This window comes from Haliotis asinina, chromosome 8 (assembly GCF_037392515.1).
Source record: "Haliotis asinina isolate JCU_RB_2024 chromosome 8, JCU_Hal_asi_v2, whole genome shotgun sequence".
Classification (NCBI taxonomy): domain Eukaryota; kingdom Metazoa; phylum Mollusca; class Gastropoda; order Lepetellida; family Haliotidae; genus Haliotis; species Haliotis asinina.
The window spans coordinates 50,901,359-50,925,368 of record NC_090287.1 but is presented as its reverse complement, the minus strand read 5'-3'; the positions used below and the strand labels follow the sequence as shown (position 1 = coordinate 50,925,368).

The 24,010-nt window shown below is 41.1% G+C and overlaps 1 protein-coding gene across 1 annotated transcript; it reads right to left on the bottom strand.

Moving 5' to 3' along the window:
• Window positions 1-8,406: 8,406 nt before the first annotated feature.
• Window positions 8,407-23,411, bottom strand: LOC137294536 (sodium-dependent phosphate transport protein 2C-like). The gene is made up of 9 exons (XM_067825571.1): window positions 23,266-23,411; window positions 19,325-19,357; window positions 15,266-15,365; window positions 14,959-15,087; window positions 14,093-14,236; window positions 13,322-13,513; window positions 12,146-12,267; window positions 11,323-11,779; window positions 8,407-10,644 (listed from the first exon to the last, which is right to left on the bottom strand). Exons 1-9 carry the CDS (start codon window positions 23,314-23,316, stop codon window positions 9,728-9,730), a joined length of 2,145 nt encoding a protein of 714 aa, XP_067681672.1. The 5' UTR covers window positions 23,317-23,411; the 3' UTR covers window positions 8,407-9,727.
• Between the last annotated feature and the right edge of the window lie 599 nt (window positions 23,412-24,010).

Below are 24,010 nucleotides of genomic sequence, written 5' to 3'. Positions count from 1 at the left end.
CATGATACATCTGCCCCATGACTCAGCAGTTGAAGGTAGGATGAAGTCTGACAGTTATCAGAGTATGACAGAACATGAGTGAAGGCGGTGGAAGAGTAAAATTCGTTGAGTCACGCAATGCCCAAGTCTATGTTTCATTGAATTGAAGGTTTTCTTTCTATTTTGTTTAACGTTACAAGTTTTCCTGCTACTTGGCAATCCAATGGTTGACAGCATGAGCACTGATTCACGCAGTTAAAATACCATGACCTGTGTCAACGAAGTCAGCGAGTCTGACACCCTGTTCACGTCAGTAGCCTCTTACTGCAAGCCTTGAATGCTGAAAACAAATTCGAACTTGGATCTCCACTTCTCTCGATCTACGTAACGGTGGTTTAGACACGCAATTGGTGTCTGGTTTCTAGAGATAACAGATTATTGAAAACCACAAACAATATTTAGTCGTGTAATAGTGGATGTCTGTGTGTAGCAACCTGCCCAAACCCATATAGCCCATAGCCCAGACAGCTTATGCCAACAAAGTTCATGGTCCAACGGCAATCTCCTGCCTGTTACCTATTTCATACAACAAACCAGCCCAGACAATTAGAATTTTTAATAATTTGAAACTTAGCATCAAACTTAGATATTAAAGTGCATAAAATGCAATTTGAACTAACAATCGATTTGTTAAAGTAATTCCACCTTCATGTTTACAGAAAAAACTTGTTTTGAAGACACTAACCCCCTTTCAAATAAGAGTGTCATAAGGACAAAAGGTATTCTCACGTTTTCACTTATTCATACATTATGCCAAGGGTCCAAACTAAATACCGAATGGTCACACACGTGTCAGCGCTTAATATGTTGTAAACAGTGCCGGCTTAAATATCCGGATACAATGTTTTGAAAGATTAATACGTCCTTGAAAAATAGAATAGTCCTGTCTATAAATATAACTAAAACAATCCAAACCTTTGAATGTTGATTATGAAGGGAAGTCATCCAATAGTATAAATATCTTATGTGACATTATCTGAGGGTAAACCGTTATCAAAGAGGTAAGAAACGACAGATCGTTTTTCTGCAACAAAGAAATGTTATACCCCTATACCACAATGTGTTGTCAAGATGCCGTTAATCACATAGCCCACGTATGCGAGATTTTGGATATGGTGTTGCTAATAGTTTCCTTAAAAAATAATGGAAGCTTTTCAAACTTTGGGCTTCGATTATATACTTAGACTGACTACGTTTTAACACCCCTGTGTAACCACCCCAAATCATCACAAATTGTATTTATCTCAGTTCACTATGTCCAAAATTACTACAACTAAATTATTTCGATTTTGAAGTCACCATGTACATTAGGAAGCTTTTAACTATGTACTTTAGGAAGCTAGTTCAACATTTAACTCAGTTACTTAAAGTGAAGTATTAAAACCCTACCAACAACAGTACAATCTTATTCCCTTCTCATTTGTGTACTCTGTGCAGCTTAACCTCAAACTGTAACCGATCCTTTGAGTCAGTTTACTATCCCAGACAGATAAATGCCGTGAACACCACCCAGTATGTGTTAATCGTCAAAGAAACATAGGTCACTTTCCTAAGCTGAAAATAACCGTTATGCAGTTACGTCTCCCTGACGTGCCAGGAATGTCATGGGTTCCCTGGAAGTATTTTCATTGGTTGTCAGCACCATGGCCATGTTTGTGGCATCAACAAAGATGGCAAACATTTGAGACCGATATCACGTCTTGCTTTTCTTCCTAAATATTCTGCCTAAATGATCTGATATAAACAGTAAACCACGTTCAAAGCGGCGTAATACTTAGTACATTAACGTGATTGCCCGATTTACACGAGTGCAGGGCAACGCCAGTATCTTGATGAATCCAACTGCGTCCTTGCAGGCTCAGTACAGGTACAGTTTGTAAAGTGAACATGAAACTGATAGAAGAAGGAATGTGTACGACATGACCCATCGACTGAGGCCTTGATATTCTTGATTTTTCTATTGGAGCAACTTTGAAGTGTTCTGACAATCAAAATATGCCGGGTTGATATAGTTTGACACTTTTTTATTCAACAGACGATCTCTGACAAACAACTTAAAGGGAAAAAGTATCAAGACTTTGCTTTATTGCAACGAAATCCAAATTCTTAAAACTGTCTTAAATTCATGAAAAAATGGACACAATTTACTATTCATCCACAGACGTTGTTGTCAGGTGTATTAACACAAATGTCACATGGAAAGAAAGAACAGTCATCTGAGAGTCTGCACACCGACTTTCATCAATATCTAGTGTGTCCTCCCTGCGCACGCACCACCGATTCCAGACGCCTCCTCATTCCTTGGATGAGTCTCCGGATCTGATTCTGGGGGATCCTGTTCCACTCCTCATGCAGGGCAGCCGTCAATTCGTTGAGATTATGGACTGGTGGGTCTCTCTGCCTCACACGACGGCCAATAAAGTCCCACAAATGTTCAATGGGGTTGAGGTCAGGGCTCATGGCAGGCCATGGAATTCTGTCAATTGCATTTTGCCGCAAAAAATCATTTACAGCATGCGCCCTGTGAGGTCTAGCATTGTCGTCCATAAATATGGGTCTCGTTGCCAGAGGATGGTTCTCAAAATGAGGTACCACAGCCCTGTCAAGAACCTCCTGTTGGTAACGAACACCGTTAAGGTTGCCACGGATGGTAATGATATCCAACTTGCAGTTCATGGAAATGCACCCCCATACCATAACGGAACCTCCCCCAAAGGCCACAGTCTCCTGGATGTTCCGTGGAGCCATTGCTGTGTTCCTCTGCCTCCAGACCCGAGTACGACCGTCCACCATGTGCAGCAAGAACCGGCTCTCATCTGAGAAATGGACCTTCCTCCAAGAGGCAATGTTCCAGTGCAAACGGTCATTACACCAGGCCAGTCGGGCTGCCTTATGGGCTGGAGACAGTCTGGGTCGCTTGATTGGCCTCCTTGCCCGGTATCCTGCAGCTTTCAGACGATTCCGAACAGTCCTGTTCGAGATGGGTCTCCCTGGAAGCCACTCCTGTCTCAACCGAGAGCTCGAGTCGAAGGACCTGCGCCGTACAAGTCTCAGTAAAGCTCTGTCCTCCCGGACTGTGGTCTTCCTGGGTCTTCCTGGTCTAGGCAGGTCTTTAACTTCATTAGTGGCCCGGTATTTTTTCAAAAGTTTTGAAATTATGGAATGATGTCGTCCGATTTGAGTCCCGATTTGTCTTAGAGACATACCAGCATTCCTCATGCCGATTATTTGCCAACGAGTGGCCTCTGATAATTTCCTACGTGCCATGACATTGAAATGAATGAAAAACCGAATGCAATCGACAACCTGCGCTTGTAAACACCCCAGGGAAAAAGTGCATTTTTCGAAAGTTGAGGTTAAAGCAATGCACGTGCGCTGTGCAAGCTTCACGCGCGTCATATCAACCCATGAAAAGCTCATGCTGTATGTCAATACATCAAAATTGAATAATCAATCATCAAAATTACTTCGTTAAACTTTGTTAAGTTTTTATGTGTCTTTGAATTTGGTGTTGCTTAATTAATTTCCATATGTATATTTAGAAGATAAAACATATGGTTGCTGTCAAAGCGTCACTAATAAATTCTGAATTCAATCCTGAGTCTAAATATGATGCTGAAGACAGCCAAAATTACGTATGAAAATGCAATGTAAACATACTGTACAATTCTATAATGTAAAGTATGTATTGGGTCCCAGTTTGCAACCTGCTTGAAAGGTCCTCTTGCGACCACAAGAGACTAAGACAGTTTTTTTTCCACCTGGCTGCTCCCCTTGATGAGCAATGCTACTCACAAAAGCTCAAATGACAAAAATGCCCGAAACAAAATATAGCCTGCGATATGACTATCAAAGAGCACTGTGTAGTGGCTACGAGAGCATGCATTCTCTATTGTGGATGGTCCATGGGGTACACTTGTGACGTGGGCCTGATCAGTGGAAGACCTGCCAAAACTATTGGTCATGTTTTGAAACTGGATAAAGAGTGGTTTACGTACATGGTTCAGTGAAGGTGTTCACGCTACTTCAGTTCCCAGGTAATATCATGAGAGATGATAGGAAAAGGAAAGGAGACAGAGTTGGGAGAGACTGCATTTTTACAAACAAATATAGAAACGAATGGGAGAGAATGGGACTGTTAGTCTAGATATTCAGTAAATGCACAGTACAAGTTGAGTATTGAACGTCAGGGCTGTAACGATGTATCCGATAGCAATTAGATGGTAGAAACGAAAAGTATCGATGATGCATCGATATTATGTGTAACTATCGATTGTTTAGGAATTAACTTCCGTTGATAAATGCTCAGCGCAAAATACCAGATTCGTTCATTTTAATTTAGAGTTATCCGCCCCCTGCTGCCTCTCTTCTTGATCTGGCAATCACGTTTTTATTTGTCACTTATTAAAACAGGTGAAACTTCTTCAGCTTTTTTCATTTCATACAAACTATGCATTTGTTTGGGAAATGACTTCAAATGAGACAACTTAGGAGAACAGTACTATTACAATGGTGCAGCTGCTGTCAACACAAAAATATGTCAGGATAGTGACAAAATCATGTTACTAATTTTCTGTATTTCACTGTTATTACTCTCGAGTGGCGTTAATGACACGATGTTTTTATTAGAGAAGACGAATTTCTGTGTTTATAACACAGTCTTTCAAGCCGTCCTGGGGTAGTCAAGTGGTTAAAGTGTTCGCTCGTCACACGGAAGACGCTGATTCGACTCCCTGCACAGGTGTACAATCAATAAACAATCCTTGTTTGTCTTTATCTTGTACGAATTTGTTGAAACCAATGTAGATGTATAGATACATGTAGGTTTTAATTCCATTTGTTAAGACTGTAATCTTGTAGAGGATATGATTGTATGGAGTAGCGTCGTCGGTTTGTGTCCGGCGGCAGACTTTGTGTCATAATGGCATGGGTTCGAATCCCAGAGTAACAATACCATTTGTGGTCCCTAGGTACCATGCCTTACAGTGTGCTGCTGAATTACCGACCAGTCTGCAGATTAGGCCTCTCTGGGTAAGGCAATGTTAACGTAGGAACTTTGCGATAATGTGGAACTGATACGTTAGGTATCAATATTCTATATTTAATGTACATTTACTAAGTCTAAATCTTCTGTACGATGGAATATTGTATTGTGTCGAGAATAGTTTTGTCAATGCCATCCGACAAGTGGTTACTTTGTCAGTCGCACCTCACCATAATCATGATTGTCATCATCACAACTGCGTACATATGATTGTTATTAATATCGCCACTGGTATTAAGGGGATTGTCGACATTGTGATCACTGTTCTTATTCCTAGCTATCGTTATTTTTTTAAGTGTGTCACATTCTGACATCGTCACGGTTCACAACATGGGAAGCTTCTGCAGCACGATCCAGCAGCTGATGGGAAGATGGAGTCAGTCAGCTATTGGAGTATGACAGAACATGAGTTACGGACTTGGATCACTGATGCCAGTCGGTGGAAAAGTGAAACAGGTTGAGTTGTTGGATGATGTTAATTTGACGAGGATATAAATATATAACTGAATACTGACAACCATTGACAAATATGATGACCTGGACTATATGTTCAACTGATTGATCGGTCGTTTTACACCGTCTGTATGCATATTAATAGATTTTAGTTTTAATTGTCAATAAGACTATGAATCAAACAGACCGCAGTATCCGTTAATCGACAAAAATATAGTTAGTTGGTAAATAATTGCCGTAAAGTCAATCAGTATACTTAACTCATTTCATGAAATTTCACGTCATCGACAGGAGTTTGTGAGGTGTGGCTGGTCTTGGCACAGCAAAAGTCAAACAAACAGTATAAATGCTTCAAAGCCAGGCTGAAGTGCAACAGTCGTTTTCACAATAGCTTTAACTGTTAGTGACAACAGCTGATGTTGAAATTGTGATCCACTGTTGTTGGTTAAGTTGTTAAGTACAATTTGTTGAAATGACAGAATTATCTTGATTCCGTTCCATGAAAGGACCCGAAGTGACTGTATTAAGTACAATTTGTTGAAATGACAGAATTATTTTGATTCCGTTCCATGAAAGGACGCGAAATGACTGACCCTCTTAGTCATTTCAGGAAATGACTGCAATGTTTAGTCATTTCATGAATTGGCTGATTTCACAAGCTGACTGTAACATATACACTATGCTGAAGACCGATTATTAAAGTTGACTGATGCGAAGTTGTATTTTTGTTTCTTATTTTCTTGGATCATTCCACTTTGTTTTTACAATAGCATTGCAAATGTTGTTGGTGGTGCAATCTGCCATACCATATGTTGTTTTAACCCGTATGGATTAGTAAGGATGGGTAATGCAGAGGATTTCCATTTTGCTATATATTGCGATGCGAAAGCATACTTTCAGATATGTAACTACAAACTACTTATAACTGAGTTACTGTTAGATTCTAGATCACTATGCGTCATTAAACTTTAATAAAAACTTTTAATCATGCCAAAATAAAAGTGTAAATAATATTGTTTCACAATGAAATAAGGAAAAGTACAATTCAACAAAACGGAAATATCCAAAGTGTTGCGAAGTTTTCCAGACGCATGTCAAGATACCTGTTTTCGATCAGCGTGTAGCAGTTCGTATCGTTTTCATGTCTGAACCAGTAAATACCGGTAAACTGGTTATATTGGGCAGCCCTGATGGCTAGTGGGACGTTTGACTAATGGAATGACACCTACTGAACTCAAGTTCAAACGAGCCGTTGGTGATTGAACATCAAGAGCTGAGCCCTTTATGATGTCACCTTATGAGCAACTTACGATAATGGTCTATCGTCAAGCAATTTGAAGACATTACAAGTTACTCATTTCTGATAACATGCAAGGGGGTAGTGATAATCCAATTTAGCTACAATGAACTGTTTGAAATCTTCCATTTGTCATACAGCCTTGGAAAGATTTTAGCACATTGAATCACCTATCTAATAGCAACAACGGCCTGCACACACCTTTCACAATATACCACGAGGCTATTTTTTGGTTTGGATATTGTTATGTCGCATTGTTGCTTGTTTGGTATTGGGTTTTGTCGTGTGTCTGTCTGTCTGTGTCTCTGTGTGTCTGTGTCTGTGTGTCTATCTGTCTTTGGGGGGGTTGGGGGTATATATATTTAGACTTGCGACGCTATTATAATGCAAATCTACATTTAAAACCTGAAGTGTATGCACACGGTGCAATATATACGGTCCCCGCTCTGAATGGCAGGCACACATTCAAGTTGTGATGTCCTTGAGACCGGGTAAGTGAGATGCTTTGTTTTTTCTTCTTCTTCTGTTTTTCTTGTTTCTCCACTTCCACTACCGAGCTGGTTATGACAAATTCACTGATTAGAAATGAGAAAAAATAAAGTATAAAAGTGCCTACGTTGGAGATCGAACGACACGTATATAATGCAGTATCCAATGAGTTGGTGAAGCGTACTCTCTGCATTGTTGATAGTCCACGCGGGTCACTCGTGACTTAGACTTGTTCACTCCTGGTCCCGCGACCTGCCAATATCTAGTGTGCATGTTTCGAATCTTAATGAAGAGTTACTTCAGCACAAGGTTGTGTGAACCTATTCAGAAGGTACTAGTTTCATGCAAAAACGGCTGAATTTTCTTTAATTAATGTTAACACACATTGTGTATGTGTTAACCTGTTCTGGGTCAGTTTTAGCAATCATGTCCAGCATTTGGATAATGAGATGATGCCAGGTACAAGTTGACTGTCTTCATGATGACCTTACATTTCAGTGCGTGCGTGCGTGCGTGCGTGCGTGCGTGCGTGCGTGCAAAGTCATTTGCATCACTGATTTGGACATGAAATAGACAGGGAGGGGTGATGAAAAATCCACCCGAAATGTCGGTACCAGAAGAACCATCTCAATAGGTAACCTAATGGCATTCAAAACCCATTTAACAACTTTCATCGGACTGTACGATCGTGACGCATACGCTCTTTATTTTTGTGCCAGAGTACTCCAGCTCACTTACTTAATCAGCACGATTACATTTCGTCATAATGGAAATTCGAACTGTGATAGTCTAGTTATTTTACCAACCTCTACGACAGTTTTTTTAAAATATACCTACTCGTAATAAACGTAAAATCTGCTCTCATCACGATATGGCTTAAACATTGCCGATATGACGCTAACTATTAACTCACTCACTCATCATAATGAAAATAGTAAAGGTTTGCCTATGCCAAAAGGCAATAGTGCCAATGCGGGAGATAAATTGCTGGGTTGAAAACCATAACCTACTTAATAGCAAAATTTGTAAGTCTAATTTGTCATGTTATTTACATTTAATAGATTAAATAAGCTCAGAAAAGAAATCCATTAGTAAAAATATTTTAATGTAAAACATCATATGATCAAATAACATACAAATGTAAAATATAGTTCACATATTACACATGCTTCATGAAATAACAAATGACCTTGAAATGATATGTAAATTTCATATGCGTAGTTTCATTAAGAAAGACTTACATTCTCTTAATCACAGACAATAAGTAAAACTAGTTTGTAAAATAACTACAAAGGTAAACCAGTAGAGGTATTAATAAAGAGAATAAGAACGAATGTCATAGTGGAATTGTTTTCTGAACTCTATCTCATCAGCTTAATCTTTCAGCTTATTGACTGAACAGTTAACAAAAGCTTAAATAATAAGTTATGGCAAATATCATACAAGTTACCCTTCATGTTACAGGTACTAAGGTGAAAATTGGAAACGTGCATGTTGGGTGTTTCTTAAAGTGATAACATGCAGTTTCGTATACCCTTCGTTTATCCACAGGAGCTTGTAACTCTAAAAACTGTCACCAATACCCATCAGAGACAGTGTATACCTTGATAGCAGTTTTTAGCGTTACAAGCAACTGTGCGCTTATACATATCCGTGAAAGAGTCAGATCTGTGGGTGAGAAACCCGTTAGAGATAACTAACATAGACCATATATGCCAGATCGGATTAAAGATCTGTGCTTCATGGTGATAACACAGGCTTCAGTTATCACAGAATCTCCTTCCTTGGATAGATCTGAATCTTTCTTCCTGTTAGGAAGAAGCAATTCTTGACTAATGTGTCATATGTTAATGACAAGATAATGTGATTTTAGGGTATGTACAAGAAGCAAAGTGTGCTTAAACAACACCCTGTGACATATGTTGTTTGTTGTTTAACGCCGCACGCATTCCAGCTATATGACGGCGATCTGTACATAATCAAAGCTGAAACTGACAATCAAGTGGCTGGCATCACGATAAATCGACCAATCGTAATGGAAGATATGTATTAATCAAGTCAGCAATATTGTTAGCGGCCTCTTTTGAGAATCATGGGTTGCCAGTTCTAACTCAGGTCTTCATTCATCTGAGTAAGATATACGACATGATGCACTGTCATTCCAAGTATCTAGTGTAATGTTGTGTTCTATATGATAATACAATGTTATAATACGCTTTGACGTACCATACTGCACACTGTACACTTTAGCAAGTGGACCATTTACATATTCTAGGAGAAACCGGGATTTTATCGCCAAAAATACATATTCGAAGGAGCAGCCTAACAACTTGAAAAATACAATATTTCTCCAAGATTGTTTTAGAAAGTTTTTTAAAACACACTGTACACTGATTCTGGGAAATTCAAAGTCGTGTGTCCACATTTGTCCCTCTTGGCTGCTTAGCAACGACTGTTCCATTTGACTTGGGTTTCTTGGGATCTTCCTGTTCATCTTCATCCTTTAGATCATCAGACAACAGACAGGGGCAGCATACACGCTGCATCACGTTATCGTAAGGGCGGAGAGAGCGCATGGGTTCAGGGAGCCATTTCCAGTTCTGATACTTAGGAGGGAGACAACTGGGTCTCTTCTTCTGTATCAGTTTTACGATTAAGATGATGATGACGATAATGGCGATAGGGATGAGCACGGCTGCAAGCACGTACCAGCCAGGGATGGACAGTCCGAACACAGCAGCTGGTAAGAAGAAAAACATTAAGGCCAGGTACGCGAACGCGAACCATCGGTACTTAGCCGTGACGGTGCCCAAAAACTTGGCCATTGGAATCGGTGGGCGGAAGAATGGAATCGGGTAGAATATCAGGATACCACTGATGTTGAAAAAAAGATGGCACATGGCAACCTGGAGGGAATCCTTGATTTTGGAACCGTCTTGAGCAAGAGCAGAAAGAATGCCGGTAGTCGTGGTTCCAATGTTAGCACCCAAGGTGAGAGGGTACATACGGTCAAGCTCAATCACTCCAATTCCCACAAGGGGTGTTAGCGTGGAGGTGAAGATGGAGCTGCTCTGAACAAGAATGGTCAGTCCAGCCCCGAGTAAAATGGCCAGATAACCAGTGAAGTACGAACATTTGCCTGGGAAATCAGCGTTGATGAACTTTTTGATGACCAGTGCAATCTGGCCCTTGAGCAGAGCGTTGAGGAGCTTGACAATACAAACGAGGCATATACACAACACAGCGAGTGATATGACCAACAGGATGGCTCCAATATAGACATCATCTATCTTTCCATACAGACCCATAAACAGGTGCGTTTCTGTAAAAGATAAGGAACCATAAGACACTTCCGGAGCATCGAATACGTACTGATGAGACAAGAGAATACCATTTAACATAACGCATTATATACGAATAAGGGTAAATACGAGAAAAATGCGTTGTAATGTTATTATCTATGAAAATATAACCAAGCTATTGGAGATGTTATCTTGATTTGATAACGGCGAACGGTTGTGCTTGTGACAGTAGGTAGTGTGTGTTAGATCTTACTAGAGAAATCTTACAGCAAGAATGTAATCATGTGGTGTTCGGAAACTGTTTGACAAACTTTACCTACCGCCGATGGATCATCCCAAAATATTACCATCTTCAGTAGTAACCATCCCCCAGTGCACTGAGGCATACAGCCGACTGAGCTCTTACGCACCTGTGGCATGTGTCTAGGGCCTGTAGCGAGACGCTACTTCTTTTACTAAGCTGATTCTCTTTGAGAATTTGCGATATGCGAGACGGGACCCAGCTTACTTCCGGTTCCGATATTTTGTTATTCCTGCAAGGATTATCGGCTCCTTACTGTCATCAGACAACCATGAAGCCACTCGAAAGGGTATGAGACGTTCTTTGTAACCGGAAGTACCATGGTCTCGTGAAATGTCGTGACCTTTTTACGGGCCCTATTCCATGTGCATATTGATAACTAGTACTAGCTACTTACTAGGTTTGATACATTCTGTCTCGATGTCGATCCACGAATCACAGGAGAAGATGGTGTTGTTAGACCATGCTGATTCCATACAGTCTCTTGTTACAAGGTAATTGTTCTGACAGTGGGCCACCAGGTCGCCACAGAAGGTTGTCTTCACACTATCTGTGAAGTTGTAGCCCCTCGTGAAGTTGTCGCAGCATGTAGTGTCGAGGGCAAAGTTACTGCAGCTGAAGTTGTCACCCTTCCAGAAATCGACGGAGCAAGTGTGTTTGTGGGCACAGGAATTGAGGGCACTGCAAACCTTGATCTGCTTCGCAAAGGAGTATGTTTCGTTGTTGTGGACGTTCATTTCTTTGAGGGTTTCGGAGCAGCATGAATAGGGCGTGACTTTATCAGAGCATGTCTTCAGTAGACCCTCGCCTTTATGTGTGTTGGTGGCAATCTTGGTAATGGCACTTTTGTCGACCTGGAACAAACACTGACTACCTTTAAACCTATTGGAAAACGGAAAGTAGGGAGAGGGGGGCGGGGTAATCACCAGGATGTGGTGCATCTGGAAAACCCTCATTTATCATTATGCATGATCCCCACTTTCAGTGTGGCAGATATTGGGCCATTTTGCTTATCTGTAAAAGCCTGGTATTTTGTGTCAACCACTTCAGCTGTTAGTGAGCACTCATGCTGGTCTCTGAATTTATACTCGGGTGCCGTTGTGCAATGCACACATGCTAGCACATAAGCTGTCAGTCAGAGAAAGGGCAGTACCTGTCTCATACCCGCTATGCGAATAATGACTTGAGTCTCTCCACCTATGTTCTGCAGATGTACTCACCTCAATGATCATTTTGGTGAAAGGCTTCGTAATGACCTTCAAGAAATCACGGTTTGCGCTCTTGTCTGGTGCCAGATCAGGGATAGAGTTCACGATGAGGCCACTCAGCCTTCTTAAATAGCCTGGAATAAAGCTGTCGATACTGCACACACCATCAGAAAGTTCCTGCTATCTTAGAGTGTTTCAATTTGTGATACCTTTGTCATTTATCCTAATAATTTTGCTCTATCTGTCACCAATTCGTACACCAAACCCTCACAGATGGCCGAGACTACCCATGAACTAAACTCGGTATGTATAAATTAAACTGCGAGTAGTCAAAAACAGTTTCTCCAAACCTTGCTAACAGTGTGCCAAATTTACATTGGCTGTTTTCCTGTGGTCCGTGGTGACTTAAATTGCATCAGGACCACTATATGATAATTTTGCAGTGGTCCCGGTGGCTAGTAAATTTTGAACTGAGTGTTAAGCAAATCTACGCATGGTATTTTGGACCAGTTTAGTACGGACAGGACCACTAATAACTGTCCAAAAGCTGGTCCTGTGGCCTAGTGGCTTCTTTCCCTTTGCTAACCACAGACCAACATATAAGACTTGGAATGAGTGAGTTAGGATTTTGGCGGTTTTTACTTATATTACAACAATATCACGCATTGGAACAATGTGGGGAATGGACTGGGTGTAACCTCTGGCCAAGCCGCCGTCAGACCGCTCACTGTGTTACATTCTGCATAACTGTTTCTCTCGCACTAAGACTTTGGTGAGTTTGTTATATCATATTTTGTGACCCATTGCCTTAGATTTGGTCTCATTTGCATTGTATTTGAAATCAGTATTCTGAAATTGACTTGTGACTTTCTTACACCTTTTGTCACGACAAAATTCCTAACCGTAACAATGGGAAATTTCTTCCGATCAATGTTTATATCTAAATAGACATTCTGGCAAAATATGAGTAGTCGGGTAGCGAAATCAAACTTGTCATTGAAAACTACGGAAGTGCTATTCTGACTGGCTGGTGGCGAGTTACTGGTCGTTAATTCATTAGATGGTCAAAGTTTGCGTAACGTTGTTCTGACATGACCTGTAATGAGGTGTTCTCTTGCTGTCATGTCTGAATTTTAATGAGACTGTGTCCGGGTTTTGAGCCGTCGCTGTATTGGGTTATAGTCTTACCCGTGATAACCTCTAGGGGCAGGAGGATGATAACGGTCAGCCAGTTGAACATGTCGTGCACGGTGGCGCCGGCGAAGGCACGTCGGAAGTCGGACTTATTGTTGAGCTGACCTACTGCGACGATGGTGTTGGTGACAGACGTTCCAATGTTGGCTCCCATAATAATAGGGATCGCAAGTTGGATTGTCAAAACTAGAAGAAAGGAACATTTCATTTCAGGGAAATTATCAACTATGTAATTTGTAGTGTAAAGATCTTGTCTTTAATCGCGACTTTCGAATGAAATGAGAGACCGAATTGTGATCAGCCGCACGCCGAACATGAAAATAGTCTTAAGGAAAATATTACTAACGATTTCTATACAAAGCAACAGCTATACATCCAGGGCCCCTTTTCAGAAAGTTATCGTAGCGCCTCGACTGTCGTATAAGTCGTTGTTATTGCTTGGGAAGACAGTAGTATCGAAATAGCTTTATGTTGGAGAGCTCACGTTAAATCTCCAAATCATTCTCATTAACACATTTGGGTGTTGTCGGATAAACGGGTGATATATTTTATACCACTACGCTTTCGACACTTACGCATTGTGGGTATTAAATAATTCTGTCCCTAAGCATGATAGCTGTGTCGAATATAGGTGTATCCTGTTGAAGAGGGGAGATAACGCAGATGTGGAAGCGTTCTATTCCCAATAAAGTAAGGGAAGCTGTTTTAAGAGACGTTTTCACTTAGCTTATCTTACTAAACCAAATGGAGTGACCATGTACTTACTGTCGGCACCAACCATGCTGATGACGATGGAGGTTGAGGTAGAGGAGCTTTGTACCAGGACAGTCACTAGGACGCCAATCATCAACCCAGCCACGGGATTCGAAAGAATGTCACTGTTCTGGAACACCTGACCTGCTGCCTTACCTGTAGGAAGTAAATGTTTTATTAGATGCAAGATTACAATCTCAACAACACCCAGAAGCTTCACCGTGCCTCCAGGTCATCATTAGTTGCGCCCCTTAAACACGACAGAAGCCCATCATAGCTGGTTCGAATCCACATGAGCCTCTGTCATGGTTTGCGTTTACTATCGCCATGTCCTACCTCAGGGTGTTCACCGAAGTGAGTGAGTTTATATTATGCTGCTTTTCAGCTATATTCCAACAATATCACGCCCGATACCAGATATGAGCTTCACACATTGTACCCATATCGGGAGGAGAACCCGGGTCTTCGGCGTGACGAGCGAACGCTTTACCCTCTAGGTAGCGCCACCGCATATATTTCACCATGTGACATTCATCACTTACGGCTTAACCAAGTCCACGTCTTCACTCATTGATGCTGAATTTAAAGACAGCTAAGTCTGCTATCACCCTCAGTGTTTCAATACCAGCAAAGCATCAGTTCACAAATTATAAATTTTGAGGGGTTTTCAGTGACTTAAGGTAACACGATTTGGATTTACGTCAGTCCATCGTACCAGGATTCTAGTCACACTTTCTCCATTTGTTATAATACAAAGGAATATGTCTGCCATCTGCAGCTCTTCGGTTTTTCGCCCCAGAAAGTTGGCACTCTGTAATAAACTGAAATATTTCTCAAAACAGTTTCCTCCTCACTCGCTCATAGGCAGTTGAACTTACCTCCTAGGAGCTTGAAGGCAGAGCTGAGGAAGTCCAGGGAACAGATGAACATATAGAGGAAACCAAGGATGAGGGCAACTCCAAGTATATACTTGCACAGCCGGAAAATCAGCTCAGCGCAGTTCAACTCTGTGTTAAAGAAATACACAGTTTTACTCATCAAGTTCCAACTCAAAATCAATAATTACACAAATTAAGTCGAATCACACGTAATTCGAGACAACTTAGGTTCCTGTGTCTTGTTAGAATCATATAACGTTACATTATGTTTCACGATACTTTTTACATAACGTTTCTAGTCACTGACCAGACCATGGTTTTTCTTCCACTTCAATTGTTGTCACCTTCCATGGATCTTCTTCCTCTTCCTTGCCATCCTCTTCCTCCACCTCTATCACCTTGTTGTCCTAAAACAGCACGAAAAGGTATTGTGGCATATGGAATCCTAGAAGGGATATTGTCGTTTCGCATTGGTGCCCTCTCAAAAAAATAGTAAAAAGAGGCATATTTAACCAAAGCGTGACAATGCGACAACGCGACATTTCGGCCTTTTGTCGCATGGTCGCTGTTGCATTGTCGCGTTTTGCAAAATATTTTTCTATTCATCCAAAGGGCAACATTCGACATAGAGACAAGTTTCAAGGTAAAAATATGTCGCATTGTCGCTCCATCTAAGATGTGCAAAAAGAAATTAAAAAGCCTAAAAATGCACAACAACGGGACAACGCTTTCATGACAATAATGCGTTCTGAAGTCTGTTTATCACCTCTATTTGAATCCTATATAATTAATCCTGGACATGTCACGATTCACAATGTATCGATAATTTCATAATATTTTCAGACGATACCATGCCATCAACCAACGACCCTTCACCCACAGACATCATGCTTGTCTTAGTGTTTAAATTCCGTCGTAACTAATAAAACGACCATGCGACGACTAACAATGCGACAATGCGACACTTTAGTGACAACGCGACAATGCGACATTTTGATTGATGACCTAAAACATGGGCTGTATCAACACTAGCATGACTTTACTAACCTTAAAAAAAAACTCTACTAAGAGTTTGCCAAGAGGACAATCTCGACCACACTCAAAGCCAAAGTGGCCAATGAATGAATAACCCTGCTTCCCTATCTGGCCTCGTCCAATCATGTGTCACTTGTTATTCTATCCCATGCTATTGTTAATGGTATGTGGATATACTTCTCATTACCTGGTATTTTTACCTTGATAATTGTGTAAGAATCTACACTCAAACATCACCCTATGAATTTAACTAGACGTCGTTATCCATAACATCACGTGCCTCAGTATAGATTCACCCAATTCTAGAATGCAGATCAAAGTGTAAATAATGGTTTATAAGAAACGAAACATGTAAAAGTTATCAAGCATCCAAGGATTCAAAACCACTTAATTCAGGTCACAACAGAATTACATTAAATATAACATAAAGTTGCATGTATAATAATTCCACATGCATATATACATGAAACAGAATTGAAATGAGGTAAAAGAAAACATTTGGCTAATGTCTGCACGGAAATTTACATTGGAGAGCATAGGACTAGTCAACAAGTGGCGGCATACACACGCATGCGCATTCCTTTACCGTACGTGCGAAAACAGACTTCATCTTAAAAAACGAAAAGCCGACAACGAGACATTTCATCAAAGGGAGACACGACTGTTTCTTAACCGCAATTATAAAGCTGGAATGTTGGTAAGTGATAAACAACAAACCCAAAGTACCTAAAGCGGATATAAAGATACTGGCTGATGTGTTGATTTAACTGCTATTGCTGTTGTTAGCAGTTCAAAACACCTCATTGTAGTAATTATGTTTCCTTTGTAAAAAGCATCTACGTGATATTTTACATTAGGCGTGGAGTTCACTAAGTCTTGCCAGTGAGTATCAGATTAATAAGCGACTCATGACCTAACAACAGTAATACTGATAAGGAGAGAATCTTTAAATGGATATTATGGGACAAACACTGATAATCAGCAGATACCGCGGGAAAACACCTCCATAATTAGCAACATAGGTGATTTGGCTTCGTGGCTGCCGAGGCACCCCTGATATAATACTGTACTGGACAAAAATAGTTAGGTATATATGTTAATTTTGAAATTACGAATAATGATCTATTTATTCATTGATACACTGATGAAACAACAAACATTAATATATATAGGTCCGTCTCCTATTCTCACGGTAAACACATTTTCTACAGAGGTCGCCGATGCGGTTGTTTACATCACTGACGAGTAACTAGGAAGTGGCCCAAGTTTGTGAATTATCAAAATTTTGCAATGTAACGAATATCGTGAGTTTTAACTAACCTGGAAAAATCGTAACTTTTCCCCGCCCTTCCCGATAAGATTCCCCTTCCTTACACGTAATAACGTTACTTTCTCGTTGTAACGTAAGAATAGGAGACGCCTCGAAAAGTCAGCGGCGGACGACCATGTTTTTCATCGAGCTCAAATGAGATAATACACTTGATGGATCAAGCAGTTGATTGATGTAGATATTAGAGGGGGAATCTCTTCATTTAAAAACAACAAGCATACATATACTACCGACAAGAAATAAGGGAACTAATGAAATAATAGCGAATTTGAAACTGCTTTAAATATCCATTAAATCAATTTTAGGCGTCAAGTTCAATATCTGGTGTGTCCACCATGTTGGGCAACACGTTCACGGCACCTTGATGGCATGCTGTTAATCAATTTCCGGATGGTTGCCCGTGGTATTGCCCGCCATTCCTCTTGGAGAGCTGCACCAAGCTGGGCCAGGTTGGCGGGTCCTGGGTCCCTGGCGTACACCCTTCGACCAAGAACGTCCCAGAGATGTTCAATTGGGGACAGGTTTGGGGACTTAGAGGGCCAGTCCAATGTCTGGATACCTTCTTGTCGGAGATAAGCGGAGACAATTCGGGCCCGATGTGGTCTGGCATTATCATCTTGGAATACACAATTTCGGCCGATAACTCTAGCCAATGGAGCCACAACAGGACGCAATATTTGGTCAACGTATCGCTGACCAGTCATGGCTCCGTTAATGATGACCAAATCTGATCGTCTGTCATGTGTAATCCCACCCCACACCATGACAGTACCACCTCCATATCGATCATGGTCAAGAATTGCTGCTCTGGCATATCGCTCCCCGCTCCGACGCCAACAACGTTTTCTGCCATCTGTGAATCGTAGGCAAAACCTTGACTCACCAGAGAACATGGTGTAACGCCAGTGGCGCATAGCCCGTCCCTGATGCTGCCTAGCCCATGCCAATCTGTGGCGCTTATGGTGAGCTGAAAGGGTGACACCCTTAAAGGGCGTCTTGCTTTCAGACGAGCTTGATAGAGTCGGTTTTTAACGGTTGAGGTTGAAATGCGTCTTCCAGTGAGTGTGCGGAATTCTCTATTGATGGCAGGGGCCGATTTAAACCTATCGCGTAGAGCAATTAACGTAATGAGACGATCCTGTCGTGGTGTCGTTGATTTTGGTCTACCACGCCCAGGTCTCGTTGCAACCCCACCCGTTTGACGGTACTTATCCCACAGGCGTGAAATTACACTTTTTGATTTACCCATCTGCCGGGCAACTTCACATAATGATGTCCCCCCCCCCTCCTCTATCATCCCCACAATTCTCCATTTTGTTGCTTCACCGAGATACTGCCTCGGAGGCATTTCTGTCAGTAAGTGTCAATCTCTATTGCATTAGTGATTGCGACTTCTCCAGTACATTTACAGGAGTTAACTTCTGTGTGCACGTGTAGCACGTGCTGGGCAGGCATTATGCGAAATTCCATTGTCATTGGATGTTGCGTTTGGGAGATACGCCACGATAACGGACCCTGTCACAGTCAAAGTCATCTACATTCAATTTCTTGGTTCCCTTATTTTCTGTCGGTAGTATATGAAAAGAACTGTTTATATTATTTTTTCAGCTGATATTCGTAAGTACCGCGAGAATAGGAGTGAGTGAGTTAATATTTAACGTCACATCGGCAATATCTCAGCCATATTGTGACGAGGCGAGAATAGGAGACGCCAGTATACCAATATCCCCTATTTCTTGTGTCTAGTATATTAGGTAAACTGAGAGAAAATACTACGACTTTGTTTTTCATATAATTCTAAATTAATGAATTGTTGTTTTGGGGCATTGACTGAGAGGTGTACTTTCTTTCGACCCTCAGTTTTCTTGGACTGAGCACAAGGGTTAGGAAACACTGGACACCAAATTTCGTACAAATAACCGGAAAAGTATCATGATCCCTAATCTTTATCGTACAGCTTTGTACACACCCATGTTTAATGAATGTCAGGTTGATACTTACAACTGGATCTTTACCATCGATGTATCCGTTGCCCTGAAACAGAAAATCATGTGAACGGTAGAGTACATCTAAATACAATACATCAAAGATGCAAACATCATGACACACAGAGCTTCGAAATATCGCATGCAGAAATGTCATACGTTATTGTTTGGACTCCATTCTTTATAGTCAGCCAGACAGACAGAGAATATTTTCACAGCGTTTCCCTCGAAGCAGATATTTGCATCGTTTGTTTACATATATAGAATAGATATATAACTTACGTATAGTCACTGTGTGTACCTCCTACCACACACACAGTAACATTCGGTTGCACCAAATGTAACGTGCAATTGTTTTAAAGTACAGTAGTACTAGACTACATCATTTTATTACTTATCAGGAACGTCACGTAAATGTCCTTGATCTCAGTTACTGTGGGACCCGACCCACAAAGTGGTCGTCACGTTACGACCTGTCGTAAGTCTATGTTTCATCATTATCTAACGAATGTCGTAGCGCTACGAACGGTTTGTGGATCGGGAGACAGGTCCCCTGAAACACCAGATTTGTATATCCCTCTTCTCAGTTTACGGGTGCATGTAAATACACCTCAGGCATACCGAGGACACGAGTGAGAGTCCACACACACACCAGTGATCTCCGTGGCGGAAGTGTGACGCCACAGCTGTGCGTGTGAGTATTCAACTGTTAACGTGCACTGTGTCTTTGAGGTTTCGACAGAGGCTACATGTATACTATAAACTCCGTATATGGCCAACACGCTCATAACGAAGCGTTCCCAACCGCTTGCTGTTTATATTAGTCGAGATGCATTTAACGATTTAAGTGTCTAACGATCTAAAGTTAATGGTCAATTTGAGATAAGTGTTACAACAGAGGACATTATTTAATGTCTGAATGCAAGAGATAACAGTCACAAAACACATGCAACAAATAACACAAACGTAACACCCAGCAGTATTCCAGGGATATGTAAATTATGTTACTATACTTATGTAAATAATCCAGTATGGACCAAGAAAAGTTTTGACACATTCTGAATACGATCACATGTATCCACCAATTCAGGGAGTCTGACCACCCGATCCCAACAATCGCCAGCTGCAGACCATTTAAATCCGGATTTTCACATGTCACTCTCTGTTATTGTAAAATTGTGTCCAGTTAGCCTGTGGTGAGATAAAAACGCCCTCCGAGCATGACCTCGAATTTTGTGGGCCAGTCCTCGGACAAACTCTAGACAATGCAAGCCACAGGTCCGTGGCCGGACATTTACATCGCTACAGTGACTGTGTTAAGCCAAGCTGGACAACCCTACAGAAAAGACGCTCATATTAATATAAAAGAAGTTGTTTATCGACAGAACGCCCCTTGTTGTTTGTTGTTTGTTGTTGTTGTTGTTGTTGTTGTTGTTGGTGGTGGTGGTGGTGCTAGCGGCAATAGATAAATCTGGTTTGTGGGGGTATGAAGATTGCGACACACCACATTAACGGGCACCATTTGCGATAAGTAGTAGTAGTAGTAGTAGTAGTAGTAGTAGTAGTAGTAGTAGTAGTAGTAGTAGTAGTAGTAGTAGTAGTAGTAGCATGGGTGTTTTATAAAGATTCCAATAAGAAAATATTTGTCTTCAAAATATTGGGGAAGACCTTTTATAAAGATCATATGCGCTTGCAACAAGCTGTAATTATTTATGGGAGAAGGGTCGTCAACCACATCAAATCAAGTATTTGAACAGAAGCCATAGGTGTATCACAAATACGTATTCTAATCTCTTTGTATAAAGCACGTGCACTTTGACAAGGGTATGAGACTGCGCAATGTTGTTGCACGACACACTTGTCACAAGGATATAGCGCAGGTATGATGTATGAGTGACCCGGATGTGAATTTCTGGCTGTCCAATCAGAAGCCGATAAACACGGCGTTTTATGAAGTGTTGGAGAGAGACATTTGTTATGGGATGACATCAGACAATGTTTAATGGCAAATGTACCTATTCACTCTCTGCGTGTGCTGCCTGTACAGGCTTGTACAAATCTAGTTTCTATCTTAAAGTGAACACAGATGTAACAACAGGCACAAACAGCAGGGGCCACGGATGATGGTCACGATTGCACGTTGCTTTGATTTGTTCTGTAAATTATGTCTGAACATTTGAAATCGAGCTAGTAGGAAGAGGTGTTCTTGTGGCGGCCTGTTGGTTTTGATAGTTTGTAATTGCAAGTTGTGTACATAACGTCCCTTTAACATTGCAGATTCCAGTTGATTCTTTCAGAATATGTAACAGTACTTATTAAGGCTTAAGTCACAAGCTCTCAGAACATGCGTTGGGTGCATGGTAATACTATAATATCAATAATGAGTGCACTATATATCAATAATAACCATGAAACGGTCGCAAATGCACCACAGATTTGACTTCGTTATCAATAACGTCATGTCCAATAAAACTGTAATATGCATCACGAGGTCTTCACTACATCCGTCACTTTGTCAAGCGTAGTTCACGGTATTTCATCCTGTATTTTAACTCTACATTTCAGTTTGGATGGAGCCTATTGAACCTTGGTCGTTAAAAACTGAGAAAAAGGCCAAAGGTGAATATGAAAACATTGGACTATTACAATGATTTGGCACCGACATGCGCATAACGTTACTGGGATAAACGGGTACACTGTCATGGCTATATCACGAGTGTCGTATGAAAGACTTTGCAAAGCTCCTTTCTGCCTGACGACCTACAAGGGGGACGCTTCAACAGCGGCTGTGTTGCAGCTTCTATTACATGTAATGTAAAGGTACTCATTTGGACGGGCCGGGACATTGTTAAGCCGTAGATTCGGTCAACATACTGCGCACGTACTGACAGTCATTCATAAGACACGTGAGCATGCATTCTCAACATATTTACCAAGATCATGATCCTTTTTACAAGAACGCTATTCTATTTCTTCTGAAATAAACTGCTCCTAGGTATTTACATGACGCTTAAAGGTCTATTCACCAAACGAGTCAGCACTAGTCATCCCCAAACACTCCTTACAGAGAGACATATATACTGGGTATACGTCAGCTAGATGCGACTGTTAGTGACATAGACTATACTGTAATAAATGTTGTGTGATTCTCCATATATGTGCGTAGTTATACGTGAATGTTACACGGCCAACAGCACCTGTTATAACCTGTGATCACTCTTATGTGGACTCTATCCATAATAATGCTTGTATTTTCGAAGTCCCTTACAGGTTATGTTTCATGCGTTGGCAAGATGGCAGCTGGTCATGGCAAGTGTACATGTTGAAAATAGACTTTAAGTTTCAGTCAGATTACTTGTAAATGGATTGAAGCCACACAATAGTTAACTGAATGACTAATGTGGGTTGTTCATAGGTTTTCTCACTAGATGTTAGTAGTTACACATCATTCTTATGATGAAAAGGGCCATTTGGAACATGTCCTCTCTGGGCATAATTATAATTTGGACCATGTTACGACCTGAAAATGTATTACTATTTACAGAAAACATCGGTTAATCTTTAACCTGATAATTTGAACTCCAATGTAAATTCCTCAGCAGAATAAAATGATCCAGACAACCCCCTGTCTATTTTCTGTATTCCACAATCGCGTAAGTATGTAAGTAGTACCTTAAGAATACATCATTGTTAACACATTGGTGCCCTTGGGGCATAATTCATCATGTTGCTTAACGCTCAGGCACATGTCACACCTGAGGAAAAGCTCTGTCATCAAGCATTGTTTTGTTCACGCTGTAACATGAACTCCGAGTGTGTCGTGAGCAACAATACAAGATTATTGGCTTGAATAACACTGATTCTTGTTGGGTTGTGGGGACTCATGTTCTCACGGCAAACGCATGGGCCTAGAGTGTGAGCATCGTTGGCCATTGTCGAACTTAGTAAACTTCTTACCTTTTCTGGTAAGCCGTCATATCCTTCATTAACGTGGCCGTTAGACATCATCCTGATGTGTGGTAGGGAGACACTGCTTCTTAGTGCAACAACGTATTGCTGCCCTCTCTCGAGAACGCGTCCTGAGCCTCGCCTGTCTTTGCGAGTCTGCTACCTGTTGAAGGTCTGCACCGAGCTTTACTCTCAGGGAGGGGTTGCGCGCGCACTTGATTGACAAGTATGTATGTTTCGCTTGAGTCAGAGGCGCTTCTCGTATCAGTCAAAAGTCAGTTCCACGCATAACCATTAAATGACCAAGTAGGGATTGTTCAGATGGCTTAACTGATGCAGGGTCCAGAAGCGTGACGCGCACGGTGCGACTGGAGAACGCGAATAGCAGCTCACAAAGTAGTGATAATCAACAAACGGGCAAGCGTAACTATATATCTCATATGCGTGTTTGTTATGATGAACCATATACTATCAAAAGACATAACCATTCCAAAAACAGTAAATTAGTGTTTGATATGTGCCCCTGCCCCGCACGTGAACTCAGTCACACAGTCCGTATATCTCCCGCTCCGCGTGCACAATATTAGGGAAATGTGAAACTCAGTGCCATATATCGCGAGAAACAGTTAAAGTATTTAGATTTACACACCGATGATGACTTTGAAAGAAACTCTAGTTACAATTGTGATGGATATAGCCAAGATATATCTGAAACAGAAGTTAAATTAAATGCTCTGTTCAATGAATCAGTTCC